We start from the raw sequence: 14,274 nt of genomic DNA, 5'->3' as shown, positions 1-14,274 counted from the left end.
TTTATTTATTCGCCTGCGCCGGGTCTTAGCTGCGGCATGCGGGATCTAGTTCCCAGACCAGGGATCAAATCCAGGCCCCCTGCACTGAGAGCACAGAGTCTTCACCACTGGGCCATGAGGGAAGTTCCCAACGTCTGTATTTCAAATATTGAAAATTCTTTCCTCACCCTCCAATCTTGCCTCTGTTCCAGGAGCACACAACTCTTGAGTGTCACCCTCAACGAGTCACCCAGCCCAGACACCTGCAAATCAGCCATGAGTCCTCCTCCCAGTTTACTCCCCATATTGGATCAACAGTGGAGAGTCTGGCTCCCAGCAGTTCTTGAAGTCAACCTCTTCTCTCCCTGTCCCTGCTCCCACTGGTCATTTTTTGGTGCTGCCGTCTCTCTCAGCTCCTCCTCGGAGGGGTTCGGCCTTCCTCCTAACAATCTATCCAATCCAAACGCAAATCTCACCAGGCACTGCTATCAATGGCTCCAGTACCCACACTCTGAAAGCCTTATTCTGGAGTTCAACAAGCTCCATGATCTGACCTCTAACCTCTAACATCACAGCCTGCCCCCACCTCCTCCCTCTCTACCTGCTACTTTAGAGGGACCCCTCACTCCCTCACCAATTTCCTGCCATGAATTGCAATGCTGCCCCTCATCAAGCCCCTCGGAACCCAGTTGCAGCCTCACCCCTTCTCAGAAGCATTTCCAGAACCCACATTCTCCAATTTGATGACCTTTCTCTATGGTCCCTTGCTCTGGGCAGGATGCCTCCCATAACTTGTGACACTTTAGAGGATTTATAAGCTGAACTTGCTCCGAGCTGTTCACTCCTCTGTGAAATGGGACAATATCCACACCAAAGAATCTGAGAATTATAATAATGGAAGCCTAGTGAGTAGGCACTGAGCTAAGAGCTCTTTGCACAATACCTCATTTAATCCTCACAACACTCAAAGTGGCATACACTACTATTAGCCCTATTTAACTGAGAAAGAAACTAAGGTGAAGCACCTTGCCTAAATTGCCTTTCCCTGGCAGACCTCCCTGACCTCCCTGGCAGACCTCCTTGGCCCTGATCAGTGCATCCTCCTTGCCTGTTTAGTTGCCTTTCCCCTCAACTCCCAACACATAGTTTTTATCGGACAGGGATGGCACCTGTCTTGCACTGGGTTTGGCATTCAGTAACTACTTAGCAAATATTTGCTGACTTAAGTAATCTGTGAATGAATAAACCTAGCCAGCGACAGAGCCTGGATCCCAGCTCTTGGCTCTTTCTCACCCCCTGAGCAGGATCCTGTGCAGGGAATGTGCTTAGTACAGGACCTGGCACACAGTAGGCACACAGTGCTGCTGTTAGAGGAGGAGGAGGAAGAGGAGGAGGAGGAGGAGGAAGAGGAAGAGGAGGAGGGGGGAGAGGGAGGAGGAGGAAAAGGAGAAGGAGGAGGAGAAGATAATTTTAAAAGGACTACTATTTCGATTGAGTGTGTCTCTCGCAAGGCACAGGAATGGGTCGGCTCCAGCAGGCTTAGGGGAGAGTTTGGAAATAAACACAGACAGTAGAGATCAGGAAGGGAACTCCTGTCCCATCTTCCCCTCCCAGGAGAAAAGAAGTGATGCTCCCACCTTTGTCCTCTCCATCAGGGCTGAGAGCAACGCCCCAAGCGAGAACCCCAAGCTCCTCCCCAATACGGATCCCAGGGGAGCTCAGGCCCCAGCCCCCTCCCGCCCGCTGCGGAAGCTCCCTGAACCAAAGGTGCCTACTCTTCCGCCCCTGCCACTCCCACCGCTGCAACCTAGCAACCCGGCTTGAGCGTCCTGGGCTCTGATTCTCGTTCCTCAGAGACTGGATGTGCGACCTTGGGCCGGTCACTGTCAGCCTCTGAGCCTTAGTCTTCCTGACTGCTCCGTGGGCAGCGGAGTCCGGGGCCCCGAGAGTGCAGGACTTTGCCAGGCACCAAGCCTGTGGCTGACCACCCTGGGTTTCTTTCGTCGGGCCAGGGAGGGGAGGAACCTTGGAACCCCACTACTCCACCCCCTCTAACTTCCACCGCTGGAGAACCATTCTGAGTTCTACGGAAGAATGGCGCTTGAAGCCCAAAACTGAGGCCGCGGCCTCTCTGGGCCGCACGTGTACACAGGAGGTGGGTTACCGCAGAGCCCCCGCCGTCGGCCAGCCGAGACCGCTTCATGAGAGGAGAGGGGGGAGCAGGTCCACTGGGAGAATGGAAAGGAAAAGAGATTCAAGGTCCCCGGATGGTTGGACAAGTCCCTGAACCACCCTGGACCTCAGTTTCCTCCTCTGTAAAATGGAGACGATAATAAACAACTCACTGGATTTTTCCGGGTTTGCTGTGAGGATAAACGAAAATAATGACCTTGAAAGCTATTAAGCTCCAGGTGTTCTAGAGAGTGGGTAACGCGGGCCCACAGGCCGCCTCTCTCCGTCTGGCTTGAGCACCAGCTGGAACCAAGAACTTCAGAGGACCCAGTATAAATCCCTCCTGAAACCAAGAGACCAAGACCGATCTTAAGCTCACCTAGAGTGGGGAAGAGGGCTGATGCCGAGGAGGGGGCAGCTGGGGCGCGGGTTGAGAGAGGACGCGAGGCCTCTGAAAACCTGGAGCGGGAGGCTTGAGAGCGCGCAGCCTTGAGGCACAAGAAAGTTCACACTTCTAGAGGCTCCCGCGCACTTTCTTCCGCCTTCCTCTCTACTTCCTCGGTAACTCTTCCCTCTTTTCTTTCTCGTCTCTCTCTTCGTTCCTCCCTATCTTCATTGCCTGTCTCGGCCCATCTCTCTCTTGCCCCATCTCTCTTCTCTCGCCCCTTCTCCCCCCACTTCCAGCTCCTCATCACCCTCGCACTTTATAACCAAACAGCCAAACCCCTTTCCAATTAAAGTGGAATTAGGCAACTCAATCAAATTAGTTCCCTATTAAAGCCCTTCTTTATTAAACCGTTTTCTTGTCCCTGCTATTAAGTTTCACCGCCTGGCGGAACTCGAGCCGGCCCCAGAAGTTTACCTTGGGAAGTCGCCGGCCCAGCCTAGGGGAGGGGACACCCTGTTTCTCGGAGAGGGGGGAGTCACCCAGCCGGAAGCGGGAGGGACTCGTGAGGCCGGAGGCGGGTGTCGGCCCCGGAGCCGCCAATTTCCTCAGCTCCGCTTAAGGAGGGAAGGTAAAAAAGGGGCGCGGAGTGAGGTCGGCTGGAAGGCGCGTCCTCACCGCCGCTCTCACATTACACTGTCTAGGGCGAAGGCAGCGCCCCACCACCCCAAAAATAACTCCCAGGCCGCTGGCCTCTGTGAGAGAGCGGTCTTAGCCTTCCCTCCCCAGCCGCCGTCTCGGCTGCCGTGCATTCCAAACCTGAACAGGGAGGCGCGCGGCGGGCGCCCAAATCTGCGCCCCGGGGACAACGGGAACCCGGCCGCCGGCCTCGCAGGACTCCGGGGACCGAGAGCACTGGCAAAGCGACCCCTCCGCAACCCGCGCGCCCGAGCGGGGAGTGGGAGGGACACCAGGTCCCATAAGCACGGCGGGCGCCGCTCCTCCCGGAGTGCTGAGCGCGCGCCTCTCCCAGGCGCTGCAGGAAGCTTCCTCGCCCCGCACCCCCGAGGGTCGTAAGCACCCTCCGGACCTCGGTCAAGCTTCTCCCTGATACCGCGGCTCCGGCGAGGAATTAAGATTACCAACCCGACCGCCCGAGAAGCGGGACGGGATTCGTTGCTGTTTTCTTAGAAAATAACATTTATTTCTAGCTCATGTCTAGGCAAAGGAAAGCACAAAGTGAGCCATTCTCTGCAGCAGCGTTTCCCGCTGCCGGCCCTTCGGCCGAGGTGCCTGGCGAGTCCCGCGAGGCGGGGATGGGCCCTCCGGCGGGCGGTTCCGGCTCAGTCACGGGTCACTCTGTTCCTGCTTCAGTGCGCACCTAGACCGCTCCTTAGGGAGAGAACAGGCCGCAGGCAAGAGGGGCGGGTGGGCAGGATTCGTCTCGAGTTTACAATATATTTAATCTATAAAACCTGATAAGTACAATGCGCGCATAGTCTAATTTTTTTCCGTTTTGTCTTTTTTTTTGCTTGTTTTTGAATATTTTTCACGTTAATACCGAGGTCACCTACAGATTACAATTAATAACTTAGAATTCCATTTTATAACATTATACACTGGCTTGTATATATATGTATAGTTTATATATAGATTTATACATATATAAAAACTCACACTGCACCAAGGAAACCCATGCTTATCGGCATAAGCAACAAAGAGAGCGACAAATACCGCAACGAGGAAAGTGCACCTTAGAACTTGTTTCCTTTTTTTTTTTTTACAATTGATATCGATATATATGTGTGTCCCAAAGACTCGACTCAGTGCCAAGAGATTTATACATCCTAAATTTATATTTGTTAGAGCGAATATTAAAATTTTTTTAAGGGAGGGGCAGACACAGAACACAGACTCCCGGGACTATCCTGCCAGCCATTTGGGAGCGCGGGCAGGTGTGACGAGCATAGTGACAGGAGAGGCAGGAGCTTGCGCGGCGGCTGCAGCCTCTGAATTCTCAAGAATTCCCGGCCTTCTGAAGGGATGGGGAGCCTTGATGGGGTCGCGGGACGAGGATGGGGGGTCTCACATCCCCTCCGAGAACATCTGCATCTGAAGTTGCTCCTCTTTGCTCAGCTCTCCCTACCCACCGTCCAAAACAAAACTGAAAACCACCTTGGAGCGAGAGGATCCCAGCCGGGGCGCAGAGAGCGCACCAGGCAAAGACGGGCCGGCGGCCCGCGGGGCAAGCCTGGGGTCCCTGTTTGGGGGCCGCCCGACTGCCGGGCCGCTCGCCCTACTGCTTCTCAGGGGCGCCATTGACCATGGGCCCGTACAGGCCGCCGCCGTAGGTCGGCTCCTTGTGCACAGCAGCGGCGGCGGCCGAGCGGTCGCGCATGAGATCACTGAAGGCGTAGTCCATGGGCGGGCGGAAGCCGAGTGTGGGCACCAGGCCGGCGGTGGAGTAGGGAGCCATGAAGGCCAGGCCGCGACTGTGCGCCGCCGCCGCCGAGTAGGCCAGGCGCAGGGGGCTGAGGCCAAGCGGCGCGCCCAGCGGGTAGGCGCCCGCATCGGCGCCGAAGTGACTGGCGTTGGGCTGCAGTGGCGAGAAGGCCGAGCGGCTGCTCAGCGAGCCCAGCGCCCCGGGCGCCATGGCGCCGGCCAGCAAAGGTCTGTGGTGCGGAGGTGCGGCTGGGCCCGCCTGCAGCGGCGCGGGCAGCCCCGGCCCCCCGGCGGCCGCGGCGTCGACGCGGCCAGGCCACGCGTCATCCGCTGCTGCTGCTGCCCCCACCGCGGCCTTATCGGGGGGCACGGCGGGGCCTAGGCCGGCCGCGAGGCCCCCGCGGTGGTGGTTCAGCACCTGCTCGATAGCCTGCACCACGTCGCCGCCGCAGCCCTGCAACACTAGCTCCAGGACACCCCGCCGGTGGCCCGGGAAGACGCGCGTCAAGATGTCTAGCGGCGTCCGCTGCCGTGGACCCGGGCCCCCGCCCAGCCCGGGCGCGGGCGTGGCCTCTGCCTCTTCTTTGTCGGCCTCGGAACCGGATTCTGAACCCAGAGGGCTGGCGGATCCCGGGCTGTCCTCCTCGCCGCCGCCTCCGGGGCCAGCGCTGCCTGGGCAGCTGCCACCTGCCTCCTTGGAGGCCCGGGCCAGGGGCGACCCAGAAAAGGACTCGCCGTCGCCGTTCTCCGAGCCCGAGCCCGCTCGCACCTCTGGGGACGATGTCCCGGGACCAGAGTCCGCGCCGTCGGGTGATAAGGGCTTTCCCGGCGGCGGCTGCGGGCTGCCTGCGCGGCCTGCCTGAAGCAGCGTCTTGGGGAATACGTCAAACTTCTGTAACTTGGCCTCTAGGAGGGGAGAAAGGGGTATGTAAAGGAGCGGTTAGCAGGGAAGTGACCGCACCGCACAGCACCAGAGCCCTTTGGATTCCAGCTTCCTTTCCCTCTGAGCCTCACAACCCTCATTCACTGGCTCCAAAGCCCTTCTTTCTTTTTCCTTCCAGCATTCCTTCCCCTCTGAGCCCCTACAGCCCTGGCTCTTTCTCGGCTCCCAGAGCACATTCTCTTTCTGTACCCAGAACCCCAACCACCTGTGCCCTGTAAACTCAGTGTCCAGTGACCCTCTTCCTACATCTGTGCCCAATACCTTTACCCTTCCTAGTCTTGGCTTGCTCTGGAGAAGTGGCCTGACCCAGAGGTCAAACAGGAGCCAACACAACTTGCACCTGCACCGCACACTGTATAGAAGACCTCACTCCACCCCTGTGATTCCAAGAGCCAACCCAGCCCTGGGTGCTCTGTGGCCCTGGGCAGCACAGCCTGGAGGGGAATGCACCTTGGGCATTTACAAGATCCCAAGCCTCTCTACAGGCAAAAGTAGAGCCTCTATTTCTAATCCATCCTTTCCAAAATTAAGACCTAAGTGGGACTTCCCTGGCGGTCCAGTGGTTAAGACTTCACCTTCCAACGTAGGGGGTCCAGGTTTGATCCCTGGTTGGGAGCTAAGATCCCACGTGCCTCCCGCCAAAAAACCAAAACATAAAACAGAAGCAATATTGTAACAAATTCAATAAAAAGACTTTAAAAGTGGTCCACATCAAAAAAAAATCTTAAAAAAAATTAAGGCCTAAGAAGTTCTTCTCTCCCAAGCTGGAAGCTGAGTGAGCCCTGGCCTAATTCCGCACCCTCTCCACCAAAAGCCTAGGGAGTCTCAAAGAAGAGGGTGCGGCCAGAGCCAGACAGGGAGTGCACTGGGAAGAGGAAGGGATTGAGAGAAGGGAGAGAGCGCGTACTCTGAGAAAAGGGAGACGAGCGGGGAAGGAAGCTAGAAAGAAGGAGCAGGGCGGTTGACCAGGGAACGTTAGGAACTGGAGAAAAGGAATCCTGCGGGGGCGGGAGGGGGGTGGGGTTGGGAAGGAATTCGGCGTCCTCAGTACCTAGAGAAAGCGAAGCGGGGCGGGGAAGGGAACTTGGAGAGGGTCCGATTGCTGAAGAGAGTTGGGAAGGAGCGGAGGGATCTGCGGCGTGTGCAGAAGCGCAGAACGAAAGAAAAGAAAAGACGCGTGGGTTCTCGCTCTGGGGAGAAGCCCCAGCGAAATGAGCAAGAAAGCTGGGACATGGCTGCGTTTGGGTAGAGGCAATAAGATAAAAGCGTTTACATTTGGGCCTGCGGTGAGAGAAAGGAATAAAGTGCAAATGCTTCAGAAAGGGGAGAAAGGAAAGTTTGTGTGTTTATGCCTCAAATCAGGGGCTTGGTGCGCAGCAACTCCACCAGGTGGGGCGTTCTCTTTCAGTACCGAGACAAGTCCCTGGGCCGCGCGCCCCTGGACCCCGTCCCTGCTCCCCTCTCCTCACCTGAGCTCCCCGCGCCCGCGGCGCCGCCTCCGGTCCCCGCGGGCGCTCCCGCTCCCGGCCCCCCGCCGTCGGCGGCGCACACAGAGCCGAAGACCTCGTAGGCGGGTCGCGGCGGGATGATGCCGTTGGCGGCGGCCAGCGCCAGGCCCTCGGCAGTGCCGTAGAGAAGCTGTAACTCGCGCGCCTCGTTCTCTTCCTGCGCCTGTTGCCTGCGCAGCGCCACCTGCGCCGCCATGACGCGCTGGCGCTCGGCGATGAGCGTGCACTTGGCGCACAGGCAGTCCTTCCAGCGGCAGTAGCGCTTGTGGCCCTTGAGCGCAGACACCACGCCGTGGTTGCGGCAGCGCGCGCACTTGGGGGTCCGCGGGTACTTCTCCGCAGCCCGCAACAACAGCGGCGGCGCTCGTAGCAAGCCACCCGCCACGCTCACAGGTAGCGAAGCGGCTGCCGCCGCCGCCGCTGCCACCGACGCCACCGACGCCACGGGCGGCCCCGTCGCTGTCGCAGCCGCCGTCGCCGCGCCGGGTACGCTGGGCAACTCGGAGCGCAGCTCCATGGCAGGACCTGGCGTGGAACACCGTGGGAAGAGGGGAGAAACTTGCGGTGAGGAGCGCATGGTGCGCTAAGCTAAAGCGTACCCTGGAGGAATCCAGGTTTAGAGAGGGGCATTTCGGCAGCGGGAGGTTCGGCTAGCAGTTGCCGAATCGCTGGGAGGAGGTGCCTTTGGAGCCCCCTTGTAAATGCCCAGCTCCCCGACCCCACTCCCACCGGAGTTCTTACAACTGATTTATGCATTGGGTGTAAGATTTCATCTGAATCAGTGGTTCCACTGGAAAAAATTAAAAGACGTAAAGTTTGAAAGTCATTGGTTCAGATGAATGTAACAAGGGTTTGAAAAAAAAAAAAAAGATCCCCCAGAGTTTAGCAGAACTGAGGTTAGACAGGCAGAGAGAAATGTTTGTTTGATGGGACTCGAATTAGAAAATTTTGACCCAACAGTTAGACTGATGCCAAGAGCAAAACAGGAAAACCCGAGGCGAAACGTTCAGTTTTGTAGAAGGGTGAAGAGGAGGATGATATCAAGGCATAGAGTTCAGCTGGTTGGGCTGGAAGATTTTTTGCTGGTGGGAGCAGGAGAGTTGGAGAGAAAACTCAGGGACGAAAAAAAAAAAGCTCTAGGAAGTGGAGTGAAGTCTAGGAAGCAACTCAGGGGCAAAGTTAGGCCCAGGGGCCCAGGGACCCGTGGAAATGTGGGGGTCCAAGTTCCAAGGGGCGGGCCTCCAGGGGGAAGAAAATGGTGTGGAGCTGAGCTCAGGAGGCCTGGGGAGGTGGATTACAGAGGAAATGCAGCGGAAGGATCTTGCTTTCGATAGGCAAACCCAGCCCGAGGATTAGCTTGAGGGGCGAGAAACAGGTAATATGGGGGTCGGGGACCCAGGGTCCACGCGGGAGAGAGGGGTGTGCGTGAAAAAAAACCCCTCAGGCATAGGCTGGGCTTGGAGATGGAGTAAACCTGTGGCACAGTTTTTAGCCTTGTAGTCTGGAGTAGTCGGGGAGGAAAAAGTATCTTGCAAAAGTTAGGCATTGCAGGAGGGAGAGCCTTTTAGCTGACCAACTCACCCGGCCTTCCCCTCCCCTCCCGGTTTAGGGATCCAGTCGTCAGACACGCCCTCTCCATTCTGGGGCACCGCGGGACCCCGCTCGGGAGCAGATTCCCAAGTTCTGGTCTCGGAGTTAGGTTCCTGGGACTTGAATGGCCCAGCAGCCACCACCGAGGCGTGGGAGTCGCCTCTGGTACTGGGTCTGAGAGAACGCAGGAGTCCCCCCTGCGCCGTGGCCTCAGAAGGCCCAAGCGGGCCCAACTCTAAGCTTCCGCCGCGGCCTCCTCTGGGTCTCCGGTTCCCTGCCTGAGCCCGAATCCTGGTGTCTCCGCCCAAGAATTCTGGACCCCGTTTCTTTGCGCGCTGCCTTCTTCCCTCAGGCCCCTCGAGCCGCGCAGTCCCTGAGGCCAGAGTGGCCCGGGCTTCATCAGCAGGGGCGGAAGGCCGGGCCGCCTCCCATGCCCTCCCTGCGGCCCTCAACTACCTGCCTTGGGCTCGGGGATCCTCCTCCGCGGGCGCTGCACGCGCCTCCCAGCTCCGCTCGCGACGCTGGCGCTCTCAGCCTCTTCCCCTTGCCCCCGGCCCCTTATCTGACCACGTCACCCTCCTTCAGTCACCATGTCCGAACTTCCGGACCCCCTCAGAACGCTGCGCAGTCCAACCCTTCCGTCGGAAATCGGAGCCGGGGAACCGTTTAGGGATCGACTGGCTGGAACCCGCGACCCGGCCCTTGCCGCGCCGCGTCCCCTCGCGGAGCGCGCCGGACGCTGCACACAGCCTGGCCCCAGCTGCCCGGCGCTGCCAGACTCTCAATGAACAGCTCCCCCGCTCTATTGTTGCTCCTTAGGGCTCCATTAGACAGAATTGGCCAACAATGTGGCGCCTGCCATTGGCCAGGGGAGGCAGACGGCGCTCTGATTGGCCGGGCCCGCGCCCGGGGAGCCCCGCACTCTACAGTGTCCGAAAGATTCGAAACTCCAAAAGCTTCTCTGAGGGCCTCGGGGAGGGGAGGGGAGGGGGCGCTCCAGGGAAGGAGTGGAAAAAAGTGGGCAAGGAGGAGCGTTGAAAATACCGTGACAAGTAGTTTCCGTGTGCCCGAGAGCGTGTGAATTGCGCCTAATTACCGTGTCCGGTGCGCCTCTACGTAGACGTGTGTAACCCCTCGGTTTCTGGGGCGCGGGCTCCGCTGCGCCGCTCTCACTGGCCGGGGGCGCTTGGCAAGGCCGACCTCCCCAAGTAGCCCTGGCGGCCCAGGGCGGGATGGGGGCAGGTGACAATTCAATTACCGCGGTCGGGGTGGGGGTGGAATGGGAGCGCGGGGGTGGAGAAGGGAGGGTGCTCATGGCATAAATGCCAGGAAGATTTTTCCTCCCTCCATCCGGCTCTGTTTCGGCATGCTCCCAAGTCCAACGCGTTTGGGGTAGTGGAGGCTGTTTCCCCCCCACCCCGCCGCCTTTAAAAGGCAGATCCTTTATTTTAAAAGTCCTGGTACGATAGGCATCACAGAGGGTAAGTGTGGCTTGAGGCTTTTCGTTTTTAAGGAGCCGGGAGAGGAGAAATGAGATGGCGCTTCCGGTCGGCGCCCGCCGGGGCAGTGCGCTCTCCGCCTTTCCTTTCCCAGCCCCTCTAACCCCGTCCTTCTGCCGATTTTGCTTTCCTTTCCTCACTTCTGCAGCATCTAGATATCTTTTCCGTGGTGGTGGGATTCTTTTCGTCGTTGTTTTAAGTTAACAGTTTGATTTTCTTTTTTAAACGAAAGTAAAAAGTGGCTTCTCTCTGTCTCCCCATATCCTCTTGGACGCAGGACGCACATCAGTCTGCCTGTTCTTCCGGTCCAGAGACAAGGTCGCCGCGGGCCCCAATGAGTAGTTTTAACTTTCGCCTTACCCTCCCGTCCTGACGTCACGGCTCTGAGGAAAAGCTCGGTGCGCAGAGGAGGTAACAGTTTCGGATTTTGTTTCCCTCTTGAATGGCAACATCTGGAATTAATGCCGCGGTCCTCGGGCGGTATCGCTTCGGGTTTCTCTCGCTGTGAGTCTCTTTCCCTTTACTTGCTGTCTTTTCCTCGTTCTAATGTTCTCTCACTCATTTTTCTTTTCTACTTTTCTCTCTCTCCTTCAGAGTAAAGAAAATTCGTTTAATTCATGAGAAAAAAATGAGTTTTCCAGTCGTTCTCCCTCCACTCCCGACCAAGGGTCGCAGTATTGCCCTTTCGAACTTCCAGGGCCCCCAGGCTCTGGCCCGCGCTAGCCGGGGCTCGAACGTACTGGGCGTGCAGACTCGGCCGGGGGCCTCGGAACGCAGCCCCTTCCACTTGGCAGGTCTACTGCTGCCAGCCCGAACGCCTCTGACGCCGGGGGCTGGGGATTGGGGTAGGAAGGCGAGACGAGCGAGGCCCCACCGCACAGCGCGGGACCTCGCGCAGGTTCCTCGGCGAAGCCAAACCGAGGACCGGGGCGGGGGAGGGGGTGGTGCGCGCAAGAGCCAGGCGGATTCGGACAGATTGCTTCTAGAAAGTTGACCAGGGCCGCGCGCAGCGTGCTCAGACCTTGACAGTCTGCGATAAGGCTAGAAACCCGGCTGTTCGCTCCTAGCAAATTCCACTTGCTGGAGCCTGAGAATGTGTTTGGGAGAGAGAAAGGGGTCAGCTCCTGCTGGGTCTCCGGCATGGACTGCGGGTAAGGAAGTGAGTCTGGGATAAAAATCCTTTAGGAGCGAAGGACCCAGACCCCACCTTCCAACAACTTGAAGTTATGAGGTCAAGGAAATCTATGCGTTAACTGCACCCTGGCAGGGCGGTGGGTGGAGGAGAGACGACAGAATCCGGCGCCTCCTCCAAGAGCTACCTTGGATAAAGTTTTCGAGACATTATTTTAAACCCCAAACGAAATGAACAATAGAAATCTGCCTAGCTTCCGGGGGGGCGTTGGCCCAAACACCCCTCTTCGCACTTAAGGCCAGGCCACTGTGAGATTCCCCCAGTCAGGTCCCAGTGATCCTGCGGCAGCCAAGGGTCAAGCCACAGGATTTGGGATCCCCGCGTTTTCCCGCTGGCGCAGAAGGAATCTCATTTTCTTAAGTTGGGGAGAGGACACATCCTGGAACCCAGCCCAATCAGGGGGAACCTGCCCACCCCTAGAGCAGTCACCTCTCTCCTCGGGTTCACAGCCCAACAGGTCCGGGACCCACAACCTTTCTTTTGATATCCCCGAGGTTCTGATGTCCCCCCTGCTCACGGAAGTGAATGTGTCATGGAAGGAGTCAGAGTAACCGTCCTTGGTCGAAGTCACTGCACTCACACTCCCACAGGCCGCTCTGAGCTAGTCCTGATTTGGCCTGCGCTCTCAGAGGGGAGCAGACCAGAAGGGGGTGGCTGCACAGAGCTGCCAGCGGTGGGGAGAGCATGCCCAGACTGAGGCATTAGGGGCTACGCCCCTGACACACACCAGAGTGTGGCTTCACAGCTGGACACACAGTCTGCACGTATGACCTCATTCTGCACAAGTCTTGGACACACCTCGTACCTGCACGGAGTGTCCGCCCAGGGGGTGCATGCATCTCTGACGCTGCTCTCCCACCGGAGAGGATCCCTTCGGAAAGTTTGATGGACTTCACAGCGCTCTCATAAGCATGTCCTCATTCTGAGACTTTCACTCGGTGAGTGACCTCTCACCCAGGTGTTCACAGATTCCCATCTCGGTGGCTGAACACCAGACCGGAGCATATGCTCGTGCACTTGCGCCGTCGCTCGTCCACGGACCTAACCCTACCCGAGGGCCTTGAGGGCCGCTGGACCCTGAGCAGAGAAAGCCAGACCTCCAGGACAAATAAAGTGGCTGAGGGCAGAAAGCCCATCTTCACACAGTCACACACATACACACTCACTCATGCACGTCCTCCTGGCTCAAACTCAGTTGCTTACGCCTCTGCCGTGCCAGGGTGTGAGGGCCCCGGGGGAGCGCTCTGAGCAACGAAAATCCACTTCCTTCATGTCTGAGACTGGTCCCCAGCCCTCGCCCCTGCCCAGGCAGTGGTGGGGTACAAAGGTATAGCCCTGGTGGAGACCCAGGGTGAGGCCGGGGTTGGGGACTGAGGGTGTGGAGGGGGCTGGAGGCGCGGCGCGGTGGTGCTGAGTAGGAGCAGGCCCGGGGGCGCTGGTGGGGAACCCGGGTGGCATTGACTTTTGCGCTGTTTGCCCGCGCCCTCGGAGCAAGCAGACGCCATCTGTTTGCCGGCTGCGGCGCGGCGCGTTTAATTACCCTCCCGGCAGCCTAATAGAGATGATATTAAACTAAATCTTTCTGACATTAAAAGTAATTATCCTCAAACCAGTGGCTCCGGGACGGAATCGCCCCTCCCATCCCTACCCCTCCCCTGGCGACGCCAGATTCCGTTAGTTTGGCTGAAACTCCTTACCCGGAGGGGGGCGTGGGGAAAAGAGGGAAGGTGCCTTTGGGAGAAGGATTCTACGCGGGCCGCCCCAAGCACGCTGTTTCCTGCACAACCACGGGCGCTCTTGTGCATACGACACGCGCGTGGATACTCACACACCTGTACACGCATAGACACACAACGACAACATTTTCCTCCGGATCAACTCTCGAGCCACGTTAAGACTGTCAGCCGCGTGCACCCCCAGATGGACAGGGAGAAGCGCAGCCTGGCTTGCAGTGCCAGGTCCCGAGCCCGCTAAAACGGCTTTTGCGTGGTCAAGGCCATAGATCCGGCCTAGGCCAGGACCAAGGACCCAGGTACAACTTTGCGGCCAGAAAGACCCTCTGCTATCGTGGCGCTTGACTTCTCAGGCGCTCTTCCTGTGAGGGACCCTACGCCTTGCCCTTCCTTCACAGTGTCTTAAGTCGCACCACGCTCTGTCTCTGAGAGGCAAGTCCAGTTACCCCACTTGACAGGTGAGAAAACAGAGAAGCGAGGCAACTTGACCCACATCTTACAACGAGTACAGAACAGAGCAGAACTCAAACCCAGGCATACCAGGGGAGGCCCCTACCCAAGGCCCAAGTTCTGCCGGGGTCTAGGCGAGGGCTCGGGCTGGGTGCGGGGGACGGTTTTCTGGCCTGAGGCCCCTCTCGGAACACTTACCTCGCGCCCGCAGGACCAGCCCCTTCCCCGGCTCTCCAACCCCAGGGAAGGAGTGGGCCGGGGCCCTAGCTGAGGGCGGGGGAGCCAGGGCATCCACGCGGGGAGAGCGGCCGGAGCCCCAACGCAGAGCCACAGTAGCAGCCCTCCTTTGGATCCAGCCCCGATGTCTGCAGGTCACGCGCA

At 58.4% G+C, this 14,274-nt stretch overlaps 1 protein-coding gene and 1 long non-coding RNA gene across 2 annotated transcripts; one reads left to right on the top strand and one right to left on the bottom strand.

Moving 5' to 3' along the window:
- Positions 1-4,319: 4,319 nt before the first annotated feature.
- DMRTA2 (DMRT like family A2) lies at positions 4,320-9,804 on the bottom strand. The gene is made up of 3 exons (XM_024119837.1): positions 9,476-9,804; positions 7,391-7,954; positions 4,320-5,884 (listed from the first exon to the last, which is right to left on the bottom strand). Exons 2-3 carry the CDS (start codon positions 7,944-7,946, stop codon positions 4,833-4,835), a joined length of 1,608 nt encoding a protein of 535 aa, XP_023975605.1. The 5' UTR covers positions 7,947-7,954; positions 9,476-9,804; the 3' UTR covers positions 4,320-4,832.
- Positions 9,805-10,394: 590 nt separating this feature from the next.
- LOC102979659 (uncharacterized) lies at positions 10,395-14,066 on the top strand. The gene is made up of 3 exons (XR_447617.4): positions 10,395-10,500; positions 10,796-10,929; positions 12,205-14,066. It is a non-coding gene; the product is annotated as an uncharacterized lncRNA (long non-coding RNA).
- Positions 14,067-14,274: the final 208 nt, after the last annotated feature.

This window comes from Physeter macrocephalus, unplaced genomic scaffold, assembly GCF_002837175.3.
Source record: "Physeter macrocephalus isolate SW-GA unplaced genomic scaffold, ASM283717v5 random_949, whole genome shotgun sequence".
Classification (NCBI taxonomy): domain Eukaryota; kingdom Metazoa; phylum Chordata; class Mammalia; order Artiodactyla; family Physeteridae; genus Physeter; species Physeter macrocephalus.
This window is presented reverse-complemented; position numbering and strand designations above follow the sequence as displayed.